At 34.6% G+C, this 20,561-nt stretch overlaps 1 protein-coding gene across 3 annotated transcripts; it reads right to left on the reverse strand.

The window, feature by feature from the left end:
- Window positions 1–3,837: 3,837 nt before the first annotated feature.
- On the reverse strand, window positions 3,838–14,887 carry LOC127074055 (uncharacterized). 3 transcript variants are annotated; one of them, XM_051015319.1, is made up of 31 exons: window positions 14,661–14,887; window positions 14,509–14,559; window positions 14,365–14,415; window positions 14,213–14,263; window positions 14,012–14,111; window positions 13,831–13,907; window positions 13,484–13,600; window positions 13,070–13,216; window positions 12,703–12,927; window positions 12,486–12,619; window positions 11,979–12,100; window positions 11,802–11,893; window positions 11,428–11,674; window positions 10,257–10,314; window positions 9,615–9,763; window positions 9,465–9,535; window positions 9,209–9,385; window positions 8,547–8,618; window positions 8,279–8,380; window positions 8,089–8,178; window positions 7,535–7,610; window positions 7,126–7,219; window positions 6,958–7,027; window positions 6,636–6,815; window positions 5,628–5,750; window positions 5,455–5,538; window positions 5,202–5,386; window positions 4,977–5,115; window positions 4,825–4,884; window positions 4,300–4,404; window positions 3,838–4,200 (listed from the first exon to the last, which is right to left on the reverse strand). In XM_051015319.1, the coding sequence occupies exons 1-31, from the start codon at window positions 14,721–14,723 to the stop codon at window positions 4,087–4,089; spliced, it is 3,426 nt and encodes a 1,141-aa protein (XP_050871276.1). In that variant the 5' UTR covers window positions 14,724–14,887; the 3' UTR covers window positions 3,838–4,086. The 3 variants fall into 3 exon arrangements, with proteins under 3 accessions (XP_050871276.1, XP_050871274.1, XP_050871277.1); XM_051015317.1 differs by having other exon boundaries at window positions 8,547–8,624; XM_051015320.1 differs by lacking the exon at window positions 14,213–14,263 and having other exon boundaries at window positions 8,547–8,624.
- Between the last annotated feature and the right edge of the window lie 5,674 nt (window positions 14,888–20,561).

Raw genomic sequence — 20,561 nt, forward strand, 5'->3', positions numbered from 1 at the left:
AATTGTAGAACATCGTAAGGTACGGTGTGCTTAAGTAGAATACGAAATATGGTAAGGTACCACGCGCTTAAGTGATATTGGCATATTCTAAGATATGGGCCACATACACTTGAGTGGGTTTTTTTAGCTTGTAGTCCACACAAGTGGTTCTATAAATAGAACCCTTGTGTAGAAGCATTTGTGCAGTTGCAATTTCGTTTCTCTCTCTCTCACACTAAAAGCCTTCATTCGTAGCAGCTAGCACTGAGATTGAAGGAATCCGTTCGTGTGGACTGAGTAGAGGCGTTGTCATCGTTCAACGTTCGTGATCGCTCCATAGATCTGCATCAAAGGTTACAATCGCCAAAAGAGGTAGCGATTCTATCACTGGTCATGCCCATTCGTAAGGATCATTAAAGGAGAAATTTTTAATTCCGCTGCATTTTGGATCGCCCTTCTCCTTCAAGGGACTCCTACTACTTTATATGAAGTCTTGAAAGGAAGAAGACCTACTATCAAATACTTCCATGTGTTTGGTAGTAAATGTTATATCCTGACTGATCGTGAACAAAGAAGGAAGATGGATCCCAAGAGTGATGAAGGAATATTTCTGGGCTACTCAACAAACAGCAGAGCATTTAGAGTCTTTAATTAATTCTCATAGATACAAATCCCTAATTTCCCTCTTAGACATTCAAATTGATTAGCATCCAAAGCCTTTGTAAATATATCAGCTAACTGCATTTCAGTAGAAACATGCTCCAGGGCTATGATTTTATCTTCCACTAGTTCTCTAATAAAATCATGACGGATATCAATATGTTTTGTCCTGTTGTGCTGAATAGGATTCTTAGAAATATTTATAGCACTCAGGTTGTCACAGTATAATATCATGACATCTTGCGTGACATTGTATTCAGTCAGCATTTGTTTCATCCAAACCATTTGAGAACAACTACTTCCAGCTGCTATGTGTTATCTCAGTGTTATGAAGGTCTGGTTAAAGAATTTGTGGTCAACATTCTTGAGGACATTGCTGATAAAAACAACAAAGAATTTTGTAAAGTGTTTGTAAGAGGAAAGTGTATCACATTTTCTCCAACTGTGATTAATAAGTTTCTAGGAAGAGGAACAGAAGGTGCATGTGAACTGGAAGCCACAGACAATGAGGTATGTAGGGAAATTACTGCAAAACAGGTAAAGGAGTGGCCTAGCAAGAAGCACATCCCTGCTGGGAAGCTAATTGTGAAATATGCTATATTGCACAAGATAAGGTCAGCAAATTGGGTACCAACCAACCACATCTCTACAATTTCAAATGCCCTTGGAAGATTCATCTTTGTTGTTGGAACCAAGCTGAAATTTGATTATGGTAGATTTATGTTTGAACGAATTGTCAAACATGCTTATGCATTTTTGGATCTCTAATGAATTAATTTAAACCTTTATGTTCTCTAATAAAACCAGGAATAGGAAATGAGATCTTTTGGCGCGACAGTGAGTGCTTTCGATACGGTGGATTGGGGTGAACCTACAAAATTAGCACTCCAACATCCAAGTTAGTAAATTATTTGAAAAGTAGCTTGGAGAGAGAGTAAAAAAGATACTCGAAACTAGTGTGTGAAATTTACATAGGGTGAGCGGTTAAAACCGCTCTTGCTTAACCTGACGCATGTGCGAGTCGTTGTTCGATTAGATATGACAATGAGAGATATGTAAGAGGTTGGGATTGAGTGTTTCGTGCTTAGTTGAGGTCTCACATGTTCCCTACTTGTTTCGTGTGCCTTCTACGTTGGGCCTTATGACATGGCATTTGTCTGTGGGCCTTGCAAATGACTGAGAGTAGTTGTCTCTCAAGCCTTTGTTAATACTTGTAGAAGTGAGGGATGTGTGGTTTGTGCTACCCTTGAATATATATCGGGGTTTTGAGTTGACCTCTAGTTTATGGAAGTGAAAAGGTTTGAAGGGAATTTGATTGCACTGGGAACATGCACATTGAATGTTCATCTCGTAACTACAACGTTTGGTGAGACAACCTTGACATGTGGTTCTAGGTCAGATAGTGAAGATGACCTATTTTTAGGGTACTTGCTCCCTCTAGAATATGGTAAAATTCATTTTAGAAATAATGAAAGATACTTTATGATTTCCAATAGATACTGGATTGGATCATACAAGAGGATACAAGTAATTAAATCGGTATAAATAACAGGGGAATTGATCGTTAGACTCTTACATGTCCATACCACACCTTTGAAAATCTAAAATTGTCCTTCATGCGCCTGAAGATGCATCTTCGAACGCACCTAAATCACAATCAAAATGCATTATTCTAAGATTCACTCCATTTTGAATAAAATATTATCCATAGATGCATCTATGTATAGTATTCGGGTGTATTTAGAGATACATCTCCAAACTATCTCCTCGTTGGAAGTTTTTGGAAGCGTGGTAAATGCAAGGAGGATTATTTCGGATATGCATCTCCGGAATCTCCCCTGAATCATATCAGAGCAGCATCGTTGTTCAAACATTGCAATTTTTGTAAAGCCAACTTATATTAACAAAAAATCAAAGTAAAATGAAGTTATATTAAAGTAAAAGAAAATTAAAAAGTCATACATTAAAAAAAAAATCAAGACCATACATAACATTTGTCAGAAAATACATCCAAAAATACAAAAAAAATAATACATCCAAAAATAAACTACTAGGTATGTCTAACCCTTTTATCTCCTCTACCGCATGTACTTCATGGAATTCTATAACTCGACAACCATGTGTTCCACGATGGACAATTGAGGATTGTCATCCGCTCCTCAGGTTCTACTGCATCATATGCCTGTGAGGCCTGAGAGAGTCGACTTCGAGAACCAGATAGGTGAGAACCTCGAGGCTATGAAGTAGATGCACCATCAAACGAGTTACCAACAACTCGTGGTCTCATGTTCCTTGTTGTGACCCTCTCACATCATACCGACGCGGTTTGATACACACGCTCAAGCTTAATCCGACCAGTGTTGTTTTCAGACATTGCACCTATGTTAGAAACATAGACAAATATAAATAGCATGTCCAAAGAAATTCAAGAATTCTACAAAATCACCCCATTTTTTTGCCTGAGTCCAATCCGGGGATGCATCTCCTAAAACAGTGCATAGCAAATCCGAAGATACATCTCCGGACATACCTACAATTGTCTCAGCCATGACAAACACGTCATTTATGCCCTAACAATCCCCAAAAAAACTCAATGCATGTTCTTCTAGCCTATCAATTTTGTTTACACTACTACCTAATGTACCTAAAACAGCTAATGTATCATAAAAAAACTAACTACAAATCAAAAACATAAAAAGAAAAGAAAATTTGAAAAAAATACCAAATGAAATTGATTGATGAGAATGAGCAACCTGGATGTTATGAGATGTTGGAAAGGAGGAGAAAGAGTTTCATTGATGCTTCAACGAAAGGATGAGATACTTCAATAATTAAGAGAGAGGTCAAGTGTTTTTTTTAGAACTATTGAAAAAATGAAGGAGAAAGAGAGAAGAGTCTCGTGCGGGATATCAAAGAAAAGACAGATGTTTGAATAAATGTTATTTATGGGGATGCATCTTCGGACACACTTTTTTACACATACGAAGATGTATCTCCGGATTAAATTATAATGTAAAAGAGATCTCTTCAATTTGGTATGAGAATTGATTAAAATAGATGTGTCCGAAGATGCATCTTCAGACGATATGGACATTCTAGACTTTTCATAATGGTATGGGATAACACGTAAAGGTGGAAAGAGTAATGCCCAATAAAATAATCATAGTTTATGATTTTGTACCATATTCTAATGCAACATCAATTCAAGACATTTCTTCGTATATTTGTTTTATTAAAAACTCAATTTTGGTGTAAAACATAAGACTCTGCCGGAGCAGCAATATATGCACAACGTTCTTTTGAAATGAGGAACAAAACAAACAAAGCAGAGCCCTCCAAAATTCTGGAAGGTTCCACCCCTTTTTGAAATCCATCATCCCATATGTAGCGCAACAGCAAGACCTAGAAGCCCTAGAAATTGGCAACACAATAACCAATGAGAAAGCTCTACATGAAATAGCTGAGTGTTTCCTTTGCTCTTGAACCACCTTCACCATATAGTTCATTCCACTGTACAAGCTCGGTCATATTTACTGACTCAGAAGAAACACTGGCACACACCTGCATCAGTCAATACAATGAACAAAGTTATTATATGTTTAGAAGAAGCATGAAATGAGGCTGGGAGGCGCACATTTAAAAGGAGGTTTCACTTCGTACCTGTTGGTGAGCATGTTTAAAGTCTTCCATGTTTAAAGATCGGATGTCCCCACTGTTACATAATGCAGGAGCAGGTCGACCTTCTTCTAGAGCACTAGCACGTTCCTGTAATGCATCAAACTCATGAGATGGTACTATGGTAGTCTCCTTTTACTTTCCAAGTAGCAGAATTAACTCATGTTGACTATAAATCCATATTTTCCATAAGGAGACTATAGCTTCTCTTCATTAGAATTGTAAATATTACTAACAACTTTGAAATTAGTTCAAAGTTCTCCAAGTATTACCATCAATAAACAGATAGTTCCCCAACTCTATTGTGTTGTGTTGTCTCAACCAAGGTCATAAGTTAACTAACTTGATGTTCAGGGCATAATTTCACCACATTAATCAAATAATAACAAGTAGTCTGTACAATGATTCATGCATTTGTCCCAACAGTGTTTATCTTTATCGTCAAAAGCTATATAAAGTATAAACCACTAGAAACATCAAGTATAACAACAAACATCGTATGAGCCATACCTTTTTTTCCTTTTCTAATATCTCTTTAATTGGACAATGTGCAGCAGTTACGCACAAATTCTGCATTATAAGAGAAACACACAATATTAACTAAAAATAATAACACTAATGTTTAAAAGTCTAGAGGTAACATGAGTATGAACGCGAGCAACCTTAAGATCACTTCCGGAATATCCATCAGTCATGCTTGCTACTGCATCCAGATCAACATCAGGAGACAATTCCTCTTTCGCAAGTATAACTTTCAATATTTTTGCTCTATTTGGAGCATCGGGCAAATTTATCATCAATCTGCATCACAGATATTACAAAAACTTGAACATGCCCCATATCACAAAACAATAGGAAGGGGAAATCAAAAAGAGTATGGTATCCACCTTCGTGGTAGCCTCCTAACGACAGCCTCGTCTAGGTCAAAAGGCCTGTTAGTGGCAGCAAGCACAAGAACTCGTTCAGAATCCTTTGTACGTAAACCATCCCAATTAACCATGAATTCATTTTTCATTTTCCGCGTGGCCTCATGCTCCCCTGGATTTTCCCTTCGACCCAACATGCTATCAGCCTGAAACAAAGCTAGTTATGTCTGATGACTCAAAACAAACCAATACAACTTCGCTAAAAAAGGCTTACTTCATCAATAAATATAACACTAGGAGCAGCTTTACTCGCCAGAGAGAAAACAGCTTTCACATACTTCTCACCCTCACCAAACCACTGAAGCAAGGAGCAAGAACACAAGTTGACATGCAGAAAAAATTGACAGAAGTTGGATCAAAATACACCCAGTGAGGCACAAATTGGACCTTAGACGTAATTTTTGACATAGAAATGTCGATGAAGTTTGCACCAGCTTCAGTTGCAACTGCCTTTGCAAGCATTGTTTTGCCTGTTCCGGGGGGGCCAAATAATAGGATGCCCTTGCATGGCTACACAAAGGGTTGTTCAAAACATGAGCAGATAATAAGTTCACAGCCAGTTATCACCGAAAAAGTTTACAACAAACTATTTGAGAAATGACTTAGAAATCTAAAATCTAAATTGAGCTTAAACTGAAACAGAAAAATCTATTTTCTGAATTGAGCTTAAACCGAATTGCTGAGTAATTACAATGTGTAGCAATCTATACAGAGTTTGCTGCTGCTAAGGAAATCTAATTAGATAGTTAGCAAGAAGGTTTGGGTGGTTACAAGAAAACAATGAGGTGCAGAAGAAGAGACTATGTAAGATCTCATGAGCTTGTGTAAATGTACTCCCAAAATAATGCCTAAAAAACAATTTCTTAAAAGCAGTTGCCCACAAAAGATGCTTTTAGCTTACAGATGTCAATTAGGTTAAGTGGGGCCAGAGTGCGGATATCAAATGCTTGCTTTTTTGCTTAGAATTTAATTTAACCCGCAAACCCAGCTTGTAAAATGAGGTATGGCCACCGCTTATAATCACTACTCAATGTGAGACTCTCAACCCACCTTCTCGCATCCAGAACTGGATATTTTGAGTGTAACCCTAGTGGCCCAACAATAACACATGGCTCAATGAATCTAATAGATGGAATATGATATCATCTTAAAGTACAAGTTGGACCGTACTAAATCCAACAAAACAAGCTTGTAAATGTGAGACTCTAAACAAGAATAAAGCCTATTAAAAGCATCATAAAAATCCATTAAGCTAAACTAACTAGTGAAAGAGCATGCAACAAAAAGAGGAATATCTTAGGAATCTATCTCACAATTTTCAAACCCGGCATAAAGAGCAGAAACAAAAACCTGATGAACAATAAGTTGAATTTCAATATTTTAAGGAAGTAAAACCTTGGTCAATTGCCCTTTACAAAAAAGCTCAGGTCTCTGTAAAGGAAGCATCACCAACTCCTTCAGTGTATCCTTAACGTTTTCAAGAGCTCCAATATCATCAAAAGTAACATTGATGTCACTTGGTGGAATAACATCAGCCAAAAGTCTCTTTTCAAAATTGTTTTCAGTTACAATATCCTGTTTCCAGACAATACAACAAGCAGGATGATTTAGAGTATAGTGTTCATGAAAGAAGTTAGTCAAACTCTCCCAACAGAATAACTTATAAGGAACAAAGCATGAATGGACATTTAAAGCAGCAAAAGAGCATAACAATCACCTTAAGAGACTTCTTCATGCTTTTTGACTCATTTTGGAAAGACTGCAAGATCCCGCATCCATAATGGATGCTGGGGAATAACATAATTGCATTACCATTGTTAAACTTCAATTATGGACATATATTATTATAAAAAACTCGACAAGCATAGTGCAGGCTAGTAGTTACTTCTCACACGACAATATAAGCTTTGAATCTGGATTAGCTTCGAAATTCTGCATGTGGTGGTGGCTTAGAGCCCAACCAATGATCTTCTTCGCATCTGCAATGTAGCAAGCATGATATAGGATCAAGATTTGTGTGGCAAATTCTATGTAGAAGAATTTGGAGAAATCAGATTTGATCCTCTCTTATTTTATTTTATCTATGTAGAAGAATTTGGAGATATCAGATTTGATCCTCTCTTATTTTATTTTATGTCCCTTAACTTTAGCTCATTCTCTTTATTTTTATTTGCCACTATTACCATTGTAATTCCTTTTCCTATATAACCAGTCCAAGACTGTAGGAATAAAATATGGAAGTATTTTTCCCTTTACTTTCTACTTTCTAAAGCACTCAATGGTGGAGAACATACTTTCATTCGTAAGTGTCTGATCTTTAATGCACAAGGTCTCAAGTCCTTCACATTCAATTCCAAAATGGCTCAAAACCTATAAATAAAACTTGTTAGGCCATAATTATTGTAATTTAAGAATCTAATTGCAACTGTGAACAATCAAATAAATAACTGACATCAAGGGGCTTTGGACTTTCAACTAATTTGTAAAATAATCCATAAGAGGACTTGTATCAAAAACTACTAAATGACTAAAGTAGAATGTCAGCTTCAAGACATTTTTTTTTAAATGAAAGCCACTCAAAAAAAAAAACACCCTCGCCTACCCAACCATTCTTACAAAACTGATATGAGAGAGACATCCAAAGGATAAGAAATAAAATCCCAAGGATAACTTAAATTAACTTTTTGACTGGTATCCAACAGTTCATAATTAAATCATACTTCAAATTGCTTTGTACTGTACTGAAATAATATATAAAGGAAAGTTCCGCTTAGCCACCATCTCAACATTTTTTCGCAAAATGTTCTTTCCATTTTGCTGCATGAATTAAAAAATACAAGATACTTACAATGCGTAGTTGATGTAAATTTGCTTTTATTTTCAAGGCCTCTACATCTCGATCCAGTTGCTGCTTCCATGATGCTAGAAATACCTCATCCTAATAATAACAGGAAACACATTATGAATATTATATAAGGACAATAACACAACACAACACAACACAACACAACTTATGACATACAGTCCACTCTATATACCTGTGGTTTGTGAATTGTAATTTTATTTGGGAAAATATTAGTTAAAGCTTCGTTTAGCTTTGGTACTTCCCTTTCCTTGTCATGCAATTGTCCAGGACTACCCTGAAAGGTTGAAAAGACAATGTTGGTATAATTGAGAAAGCCTAAAGGAAATACTGTTAGGTAGCATGTTTGAAGATTATGTATAATACAAGCATATATTAGCAATTCCTATTTCTCTCTTTTAAATTGATCGAGAGACAGAGTGAGAAGGAGATGTGGTCATTACCAAGACGGTCAAGTCAAGAAGTGCAGCCTTACTGCCACCAAGTTGTTTAACAAGTAAACCAGCGGGATGTGGCTGCAGCTAAAATAGTTATATATCAATGATGTAAATCACCTAAATGCAAATTCAAACAGGGAATGGAGGGAATTTTTAAAGGCGCAAATATATAAAATTATCCACTTTGTATATCACTAAAGCATGGTTTTTCAATTAAAATTAAGAAAATATATATGAATCCCATAATATCTAAAAACCCATATTCTCAGACTAACTAATTCATTCTTTCAAGAATATTTCATGCAAATAAACCAAATGAAATCCAAACAAAATTTTCCAAGGACTGTCAGTTGCAAAGTTTATAGTGCTTTTCTAAAAAGATGGTTAAAATAATATAGAAGTCCCTATATTAAGTTCCTACATTTAAAGCTTGTAAGTGGGGTACCCTAGAGTTTCAGGTATTTCTACTTGGATCCTACCGCTAGAGCATTGTAAATTGGTGAAACTCTACATCGAACCTGTTGGAACCTGGTAATCTCAAAAATTTATGAATAGCTTACAATTGAAAAATTGGATGCTAGTTACTAGTTTTATAAACATAAAACCTAATTGGAAATCCAATATAACATAGGGCTCTAGAGATTAGTTTAACCAAAGGAAATTATTACCTTTTCCTTGCAATTGTCATTGTCAGTAAGAATGTGTGAACCTATTACCACCACATTGTTTGGAAGTGTATCAAGTTTATCTCTAAATGAAAATGGACATCCCTTTCCAACTATTGACTTCTCGGCATCTTTCATGAACAAAATGAATGGTGCATTTTTACTCTCACTATAAACAACCTGAAACAAAAACAAGTATAACATATAACCGATAGATTGAAGACAGAATTTTTAGACCACAAGCAGAATAAAAAGTGACCTCAAACAATGAATCAATAAGTAATTTGTCCAGTACTGCCGCACCACTGTTTTCCAAACGAAGATCAGTGACTGGAAATAGAAAAACATTAAGTTACAAAAATATACAATATCTAGAAATATAAATGATGTATTAGCGGTAAGACGTTACCATTGCAAAAAAAGCCTCGGCCAACCTCACATTCACCTCCAAGATCAACACCGTCATGTATGAGTTCATCAAATCTCACACCAATTTTAGAGCGTGGATTATCATCAAATAGCAAGACAATCTTCCCCCGACTACCATTAGGTGGGCCCCTATATGCGAAAATGCTATTAAGTGGCTTAATGAATTAAATTTGTGGCGGGTACATATATTGTCCAGAAAAGTGAAGAGAATATGACAGGACTAGAAAGTGAAGAATATTTTGGAATGTCAAATTACACAATATTTAAATATCTAAATAAAAAGACTTAATTGCACTTTTCAAATTTTAAAGTGTGGTTTCTACATCTATATTATAATAGCTAAAGTGAGGTTTTTGCCTCCCAATAAATTATTGGGTGAATCAAATCCCTCAATTTTTTAGATTGTTATAATTCAAACCCTCCATTACTTTTCCATATTTTAAATTCTCAAACTCTTATTTTCTACACTTCATCATCATATATATAAAGCTGCTCCAGCATGTTTGTTCACGACAACTTATGCTCATTGGTTCATCTAACAGGTGCAAATTGTTACACACAACAATGTTTATTGATAAGAAAAACATAAATAAATTCAGAACAGTTTTCGACAAATTTGTACCTTGAAGATTTTTCATACAAGCCATCAGAAGAAGGGCAGCTAAACTCCACTCTATCACCTGCATGATTATGTATGGAAAATACAAACAGTTTGAGATTAACATATGAAGTGTGTACACTCACTGACACTACCAATGAAACATGACAAAACACAAACATAAAGTACAAATATTTTTCTTAATTTTAAAATATGAAATTAAGGAAAATGGTTCATAAAGTATAATTTATAATGGCATAGAGTTTCAAGATTTATAATAACTTGACATACGCCATATTTGTGAAAATGAAATTTAAAAGTTGGAGAAAAAAAAGTTGGTATGTGACAAAGCACCCCAGTCTTTTTATTTATTAAGGTTGCTTAAAAGTTCAAAACACATTCAACCACTGTGGTATCAGTAGTTTGGTTAAATAGCCGGTGTTGCTGTGGCCAACTGTAATCTGGATCTCATATACACAAAATAAGCTAAACTATAATCTGCTGGATATAAATAAGAAAACTGAGTCTTATATCCAGAACAATAAAATTATAACAGCGTTTTTTGGAAATCAAATTCACTAAATGAATTTTAAAATGTAAGCTTTAACCAACATGCGAAGAGAAACCATAATAGAACAATCTGATATCGTCATGAAATTTGGAGTACAAATTTTGAATCGTACATGTAATGAGTATGTGATAGAAACCAATACCAAAGTACAAATTCATGATAACAACTGATTTTTATTTATGGCAGATTGTGCTTACAACATGCACATAATTGCAACATATACATAATTCAGACAAATAACTAAAGGAATAGATAGTATAAGTATACTATTAAAAGACAATTCCTATCCAAGAAATTCGAAAGTCTTGGTCTCTCTCTCCAAGAATTCGAGAGCTTGGTCACTCCCTCTAAAAATTATAGAGCTTGGTCTCTCCCTTCCAAAACCATTCAAAAACTATCTCATAATAAGTTTCTCATATCCTTTCCCTTTTTATTCCTAAAATTAAATAATATAACTGCCATAATAACTTCTCATAACTGCCATTAGAAGAAGTCTAACAGTATGTTATGTCATTTACATGTCGGACACAGGCACATGTGCGCAGCACCTAAAATGGCGTGCATGAGCTTTATGTTAAACCAAAGAAGCTAAAAGAAAGAAAATAAGTAAGAAGGATCACATGCCTAATTTGAACAAGCATTTTTTGGCTGTCACAGTGGTGGATGGTATTTTATCAGGATCCAAATTATGTTGAGACTCAAGGCCATTTGATGTGGGTGCCTCTGAAGAGGTAGATGTCTCTATTTCATTAGCTGATGGGTCCATGGTTCTAGCGATGTCTGTGATTGTAGAATTTTGTTTGCCGCTGCTGCAGGATTTTTCAGTGTTAAATCCATCTTTGAGCAACTCAGATTCCTTGGAAGACAAACCCTATCATCAAACCCCATTAAAATATTCTTAGAAGAGTTTTTAGTAAAAGTACTTCAAAGGCACAACAACAAAGGTGAAATGCATGACTTCATCACATTATCAGACCAAAAAGGAAGTTTTATCTTACACCCAAAAGCAAATGGCTATCAAATATGAGCAACTTAGCTCCAAAGTGTTTCGCAAGTGCTTTTGCCAATGTCTCCTGATATATTTCTGATCCTGCAAAACAAAAAGAATTTGGCAATTAAGGGGAAAAAATTACTTGAGTGAAAAGAAAGGAAACAGTAACGAAACATCCACACACCAGCTGGCCCTAATAGCAAAATACGAGGGTTTATGGCAGTAAGATCTAGAGTGTACTTTTGATGTTCTTTATGCTTCAGGTGTATAAAGCATGAAGCAACCAAAACATTCTTTGTGTTCACACTGCAAATAAACAGGTGATAGATTTATTTATATATCAAAGAAAGGAGCTAAAATTAACAATTCATCAAAGAAAGCATGACTTCAAGAACAGTACATGAAAGGCTCCTGCAAGACGCATAAATAAATAATAGATTTATAATCAAATGCTTAAATGAAATGGCACGTATTGTGCCAGTTTTGAATCCTAACTAAAACTAGGTGTTTCTAGAAAAGAAAGCAACATGTAAAATGAGAGCTAGTATTTAATTTGGAAATCCTATTTATAAGAGCGGCACCTTAGGCATAAATTCAAACAAATCAGACAAACTCAAATATTAAAAAGAAAAGTTTACTGTGTTCATGAGTAATGACAACACAGTAGATATAGAGGAGAACAGAAATATACCTTAAATAGTATGGGAAGTTGTCAAAAGAGATGTCTATTTCTTTTCCGTCCAGTATTGCAGCACCAAGATCTTCTTCAAACGCTGAACAGTTTACTGTGTTCATGAGTAATGACTCGGCTATTTCTTCCAATACCTGTTTACAGGTACCTTTGCTCAGTTTCAGTTACAACTAGATTGAGCTAAGCTCCTGAATAAAGGCCCTAGGAAATCATTCACCTGCTGATTTACATTGAATAGCTCTGTGCCAGCCTCCAGATCGCAACCAATAGGTGTATTTTTGTCACTGGCTCCAACATTAGCTGCTCTATTACTCCTACTAAATGGAGCTAATTTCAACCCATCGAACTTAACTTCTTCAACATCACAAAGACTAGAAAATCTAAAGATATCAGTATGGTCTATTTTGTATTTAGGAGGAGAAGGCAATTTCTGCTGGAAAATCTAGGTTTAAAGTAAATTAAGAAAAATCACCCATGCAAAGACAAATTAAAAGACAATAAGGGAAGTTGGAGTTTGGACAATCAAGAAATAATATATATTCGCACTTCAAGAAGCTACCGGGACTGAAAAACTAAAAGGATACATATAAATGATTTCCCACCACATCAAAAACCACCTCATCACCCGAGTAAAGCCTAATTATGGTATTCTTATCCACAGGTAACCCGTTTACTAGCACAGATCCTTTGCTACCAGTACTTTCTAGCACGGCTGCATCACTTCCCGAGCACTGGTCATTTCCAAAAACAACACTAATCATACGGCACATACATGTCTTAGGTATTCCCCATAAATAACTATATAGAGAGAAAAAAAACCATAGCATATAACTCCATAGCATTACAAGATTAGAGAACTTTGTGAAACAGTGACCAGTAAAATGAAAATATGTTGCATGTGCTTACTTTTTGTTTAATTAAGAACCTAAAAATACACACAATTATATCAATATGCTCCAAACTCCCTAAAGTAAACTTTATCAAGTCTTCAAAAGTACCTCGACACGTGTGATCTGGCAAAAACATTCACATAAAGGCCGATCCTTCAATATCAGGTTGGAGTTTCTACTGGAACCAATTGTAAAAATTGGTCCGAAAACAGCCACATTTGGATTCTGCAGCAGTATCAAGATTCCAAATTAAAATGTTTTGAACTAGATAAATCTAATAATCTTGCAGATAAGAACATGATTTGGTTTTCATTTGTCTATTTGACTCATTACAGATTATGGAGGGTTCTCATCTCTACCTCTAAAAAAATCTTACAAAGCTACAATACATGTGGAGTAAACAGTGTTGATCACAGTGGCAACTAAAATTGTTATTTGAATGAACATGAATTTACCTCTGCAGTCTGCGACAACAAATGGCCCCATGTATCAGCTTCAGCTTCTAAAACATTCCACAGACTGCCACAAATAACTTCATATCACCAAAAAAAAAATCATAAAAATCAAACTCTTGTTGCAATATTACCGAATTTGAAATAAATAAGAACAAATTCGAACGAAATGCTTAGCACTAACGTGCGCTTCCATTGGACCGCCTTAATCTTGGAGCCACCGGCACTGTCTCTGGAACAGCCGGCGTAGCGCCAGTCTTGCTAGGACTCTTCACACTATTGACCTGAAAATCAAGATTATTAGCTGATGTTTTTACTGGTCCGAATTCCCCAAAACTGAACCGTTACTATTCAAAACAGGAAAGAATGAAGAAAGAGGAAAAACCTTTTGGCGTTCTGGAATACTAATTTTCTCCGGCGAACACCCATTGTCAACCTGAAAAACAAGACGATGCAGTAATGCTTTTACTGGCGCGAATTCCCCAAAACTGAACCGTTACGATTCATAACAGGAAAGAAGGAGGAAAGAGGAAAAACCTTCTGGCGTTCTGGAATACTCAATTTCTCCGGCAAACCACCATTATCGACCTGAAAAACAAGTAATGCTGTTACTGGCGCGAAATTCCCCAAAATTGAACACTTACTATTCAAAACCGGAAAGAAAGAAGAGAGAGGAAAAACCTTTTGGCGTTCTGGAGTGGTCATTTTCTCCGGCGAACCGCCATTGTCGACCTGAAAATCAAAAGGATACAGTGATGCTTTAACTGGCGCGAATTCCATAAAATTGAACCGTTACAATTGAAAACCGAATAGAAGGACGAAAGAGGGAAAACCTTTTGGCGTTTTGGTGAGGGAGAATTGGTATCTTCAGAGGAAGAGGATTTTTTGGAAGACATGGATTCACTGCGTCTTGTTGAAACCGCGCTTCTTTTCTCTTTCTGTTTTTCTGTTTTTCTGTTTTCTTTCTCAGTAGAAATAAAGAAAGAGGTTTTACGTTTCTTCTTCTTCTTCTTCTTTCAAGAATTATACTACTAAGTGCCAGTGGTACCTTTCTAACTTTCTTTGATGGTTGATTATTCGTTTTTATATTTTAGTTGTGTTTATGGGAAATTATTGTGCGCCAAAATTTTAAATCTCCCTATTTAATTACTTTTGTAGAAAAGAATAATGAGTTAATTTATAAATTATTTTTATATTAATGATGTAAAAGAATAAATTTATAAAATTAAAAGAAGAGAGTAATAAATTATTAAGGTACAACAGAAACATAGGGTTAGTTTGTTTACTGGATTAAAATTATAATTCCGGGAATATCATTCCTAGGAATATTATTATCAGGAACTTTATTTTCATCAATGTGTATAGCAAAATCAATAAAGTTTTTAGGAATATTTTTAAATTTTATTTAATTAAATTTTAAAAATTAAAAAATTAAAAATAAATGTGTTAAAATAACATGAGAGTGGGAAGTTATGGTTGGTTACTTTATATTCCCATATGAATATAAGATTCTCATCCTTTGACATGGAATAAAAATGGAGAAATTTAAGAACAAAACATATTCCTAGGAATAAAAAGTACTCAGGCATAAACTATCAAAACTTGAAACAAACAAGGGAATATGTGAATTTCAATGTCATATTCCCGGGAATAACATTTGTATCCATGAAACAAACACCCCCATAAATAATATCATCAAAAATAACAAATTTACTTATAAAAAAAAGTTTTGATTTATAGTCGTTGTTAATCATTAAGAGATTATTTTAATGAATATAGGGGTTTTAAATTGAAATAATCATTTTTTTTGGTATAATTGGTTATACACTTGTAAACATGCTTCTAATTAATTAAGCAGTTTCCTAATCAATTAGTTAGGATTTATTTTTACGTGGTTCTTATAAAATAACAGAGACTCCTTAAAAATTTTATGTGTATGTGTAATTTTTTTGGTAATTTCAGAGATACCCTTATATTTTTACAAGACTCTAGCCACTTAGACAGACACGGCCAAATGAGTTTTCACACTCTCTCTCTCTTTCATAATTCTAAAGCTTTAAGTCTTTACGTTATTATCTTACAACAACCTTGAATCTTCTAGTTAGTTTAATGAGGTTTGATATGTCTTCAAGTTGATTACCATCATGAGAGAGTTGAGAGACCAAACCACGAGAGAATCTTGAAACAGAAGTCTTCACTTGAACATCGTTGGATGACAAAGTTGACTTCAAACAGGTGACTTAATGTTAGAGGTAAGTCTTCTAGAAATCTGAACAAGAGCATCTTCAAATGATAGCTTGATAAAACATATTTGATATCGATAAACTCCATCATTTTTTATCACCTTGATGGTACCTTCAAGCACATATATCAATAATGATTATCAATGCTAGAAGTAACAATTAGCGGAAGCATCACGTTAGGAGTTTCATCCACCTTCTTGTGGTCTTGAAACCTTAAGATTGACATGTTGTTCTTTTGGCTCTAGATTTGCGAAGTTGATTTGAGAGAACTCTGTGGCGGTTATTCTTCCTTCCTGAGCAGATTTCCACCAATCACAACCACGGTGAAGATCGAAGGTGATCTTGCATAGGAGGATTCCAAAGTACTTTTGGAAACGAAATCACAAGATGCTCATTCCATATTAGCACAATTGTTACAATGGTCTAGATTTTGAATCATAAGAGATCTGATTGTGAAATTTTGTAAGAATCAAGGTCATTATTAGAGATGGTGCCACTACTCTGTTATGGATCTAGGATTGTCAGAGAACTAATGATGTGGATCATTAATGTGGTGGTGCAAATCTCTAATGCGACAGAAAAAATACTTAATACTAAATATAAGAGAAAACATAAATTAATCACTTACGAATAGATATACAGTGTTAAATAACAAACTTTATGCAAATGTCTTAATTGTGATTGTAAGTATGCTTCAATCATGTGTGATTGATTCAACAAATATTACATACTAAATAGGTTCAAGAATACATAAATGCCCGATTTAATTGTTTCTCTACATAAATGATGCATGTATCTAAATGTTAAAAAAACATTCAAAAAGTTAAATGAATCTTAACATTGAAAGTACTTACGTGAACTAATTTAAATTGGTATTAATTAGCGTAGAAAATATACTTATGTGCATCACAATTGTAGTATATGTATGTTCAACTACTCATTTCTAACCATAAAATCTTTTATATTCTTAAGATCAATAAAAAAAGTTATATAATTAGATCATACTCTAAATGAAGAGACATGTCTTCTTTAATATCCATGATCAACCATACAAATATTTTTAACGAATCTTCACGAGGACCATGTATCTCATTTTAGATCTAAGCAGATGGAAAACTTTCTTTTATACTCACACCACCCAAAATAACTTTTTTTGAAAACTCTACTACATTTGTACTCAGTTGGACGACTATACATATCAATGCCAATTTATGCATCATAAAAATAGAAGAAACACACAACGTATACATAATGTTATAAGACCATAAACAAAATCAACACACAAAATAATTCTAAGCCGACAAACAACACAACGAAACTTGTACATCCCGCATAGAGCTCTTCGAACTCTTTCTTGCGCAATTCCTGATCCCGTGATAATCTTTCTTTTAACTTCTTACTGTGGAGCCCATCCATCTCTTTCTTTTACAATTCCCGCTCACATGTTAATTTTTCTTCTAACTTCTTATCATATAGCTCGTTCATCTCTTTCTTTTGTAATTCCCACTCATATGTTAATCTTTCTTGAAAATTCTTATCAATGAGGTAGTCCATTTCTTTCTTGCGCAAATCTCCACTCTTTCTTGATGTTCTGAGGTATAACATTAGGTTGATGTCTTGTCCAACACCACAAACACTCTAAGCATGCTCCTCTGTTCCAATGTCTTCTACTAATATATCATGTCGTGCATGTGGGACAAAGAAATATTTGCTTGCCAGATCAACCAACAAATCTTACAACATTACCAAGTTTCATTATCAAAGTGAATTAAACTACAATTAATATTATAATTGACAAAAGAATCTACATACAATTTTCTCAACTACTGCATGTGAGACATCTAAAGTGAACTTTCCACCTGATCTTTGTCGAGCCCTCTTCCACTTGTCATGGTGTGATGGTGGTAATGAGATGGGATCATGACTTAGTAAGTCATCACCCAGTTGTTGTCTTTTTAATTAATCATGTCTTCTTCTAGTTTTCTATAACCTCCACGAGATAATATATGTGGATATTTATTTTTAGCCTTATTTTCCTTTCCTAATGCAATTTTAGTCTGCTATAAACATAGTGAAAATATTAATTTGCAGAGTTGTATCTAAAAAGCATTGACAAAACACAAAACATGATTATTATTCAAAAATAAGATTATTAACAAGAATTTAGTATAATTATAAGACTCAATAACATTATATTTCAGAGTTGGATGCTCAAGACCAGACTCAGGCTTTCTAATGTAATCATGCGTGAACTATGACTTAAACCCCTCCAACGCTTTCCAACATAAGAGACTCAGTTATTCACCAACTTATCATCACTTACTTCAAACTCAAAAACTGACTACAACAACAACAATAAACATATCACATATCTCAACAAAACAACTAAGATAAACCTTCAATAACAATCTCAACAACAATAACAGATAAATATTTAGGGTTTAGGCTATTAACAACAACAATAATAAACCTAAGATATCTCAACAACATTACTCTAAAATGCATGGTGGATTTATTCTACATACCGAACATGCGATGAAGAAGTCAAAGAGCTCAATATTATGTGATTTTAGTTTTTTCTTCTTGCAGGTATCTTTCGAGTTCCTCCTTCGAGTTTTTTCTTCGTCTTTCCTTATTTTGCACAAGTTAGAGAAGATATTGTCGGTGTAAGCTCTAGAGGCTAATACTTTTGGTACTTGCATCGAATTATTTATTAATAATAAAAGGCTTTTTCTTTATTATGTTTATTTAATAAAGACCCTATAATATATAATCCGTTTAATGTATCAAGTGTGACTTAATCATGAGATCCCATTAAACATAAGGACATTATTCTCAAAGTATTTGTAGTCGAGCTTTGTTGTGAAGTGGGATAACATTAAAGCATTAAGACTATTATATATATATATATATATAGACTGATGATCACATCTCATGGATCATGGATAAGGAGTTATCAAGTCCTAAACATAGGTATGAGTATTCTGAGTAATATTTATACTGGATTTACCCGCTATGAGAATACCATATAGAATGTTATGCAAAGTGTCATAAGTTATTCTCATGGTGATAGTGGTGTATACCACCCTTCGACCTGAAACCACTATGGATCCTAGATGTAGAGTCGACTGCTTTATTACTGATCAAACATTGTCCATAACTGGATGACCATAAAGACAGTTAATGGGTACTCCACGAAGCATGCTGAGGGACACGAGTGACCTAGATGGAATTTGCCCATCCTGCGTAACAGGATAAATGTCTACGGCCCAATATTAAACTGGACAAGGATCACACGATTTATGCCTTATGTTCAATATAAACATAGGGAAAAAGGGTAATTATACACATAAGTATTATCACAAAAGGATTTGTCAGATCACATGACATTTCCGTGTCTTGGGTAGCAGTGATGTGTTGCTAGATACCGCTCACTGTTTATTATGTTAAATATGTGATTTAATATAATTGCTAATGTCGCGAAAACCTACAGGGTCACACATAAAAGGACAGATTGATGAGAGATAGAGTAAATAAGGAACACCATAAGGTACGATGCACTTAAGTGATTTGTAGAACATCGTAAGGTACGGTGTACTTAAGTAGAATACGAAATATAGTAAGGTACCACGCACTTAAGTGATTTTGGCATATCATAAGATATGGGCCACATACACTTAAGTGAGCTTTTTAGCTTGCAGCCCACACAAGTGGTTCTATAAATAGAACCCTTGTGTAGAAGCATTTGTGCAATTGAAATTTCGTTTCTCTCTCTCACTCACTCAAAGCCTTCATCCGTAGCAGCTAGCACAAAGATTGAAGGAATCCGTTTGTATGGACTAAGTAGAGGCGTTGTCACCATTCAACATTCATGATCACTTCTTAGATCTGCATCAAAAGTTTCAATTGCCACAAGAGCTAACAATTCTATCACTGATCATGCCCATTCGTAAGGATCACTAAAGGAGAATTTTTTTAATTTTCACTGCGTTTTGGATCGTTATTCTCCTTCAATGGTATCAGAGCCACTTACAAAACCATGCATATGATAGCTGTTTATTTTATATATTTTCTATATTAATACGATTAAAATACAAAATGAATCAAAGAGTAAATGAGTAACTAAATTTGGCATCATGTGTGTACGATTTGGATGATTGATGTTGAATATGCTTCGGAATCCGATGTTAGTATGGTGAAGCAGTGATACATCGATCGTCCATAGGTTACACAATTGATATCGATTAAGTTATATATATGATATAAGTAATTCTGATGCAAAATACAGTATATATGATATATTGTTTCTCTTCCGTTCATTCAAACACTTAATGGTTGTTTTCTTTTGAGCGATCAATGGTCATTTGCTTCGGAATCCGACGAAAGTATGGTGAAGCAATGACGTGTTGATCAATCATATTGAATTAACAATCGAGGTGTGTTTGACGGTATGAAATTGGTGTATTAAGGTTCATGACGGTACAAGGATTG

The sequence above is a fragment of the Lathyrus oleraceus genome, chromosome 4, assembly GCF_024323335.1.
Source record: "Lathyrus oleraceus cultivar Zhongwan6 chromosome 4, CAAS_Psat_ZW6_1.0, whole genome shotgun sequence".
Taxonomy (NCBI): Eukaryota; Viridiplantae; Streptophyta; class Magnoliopsida; order Fabales; family Fabaceae; genus Lathyrus; species Lathyrus oleraceus.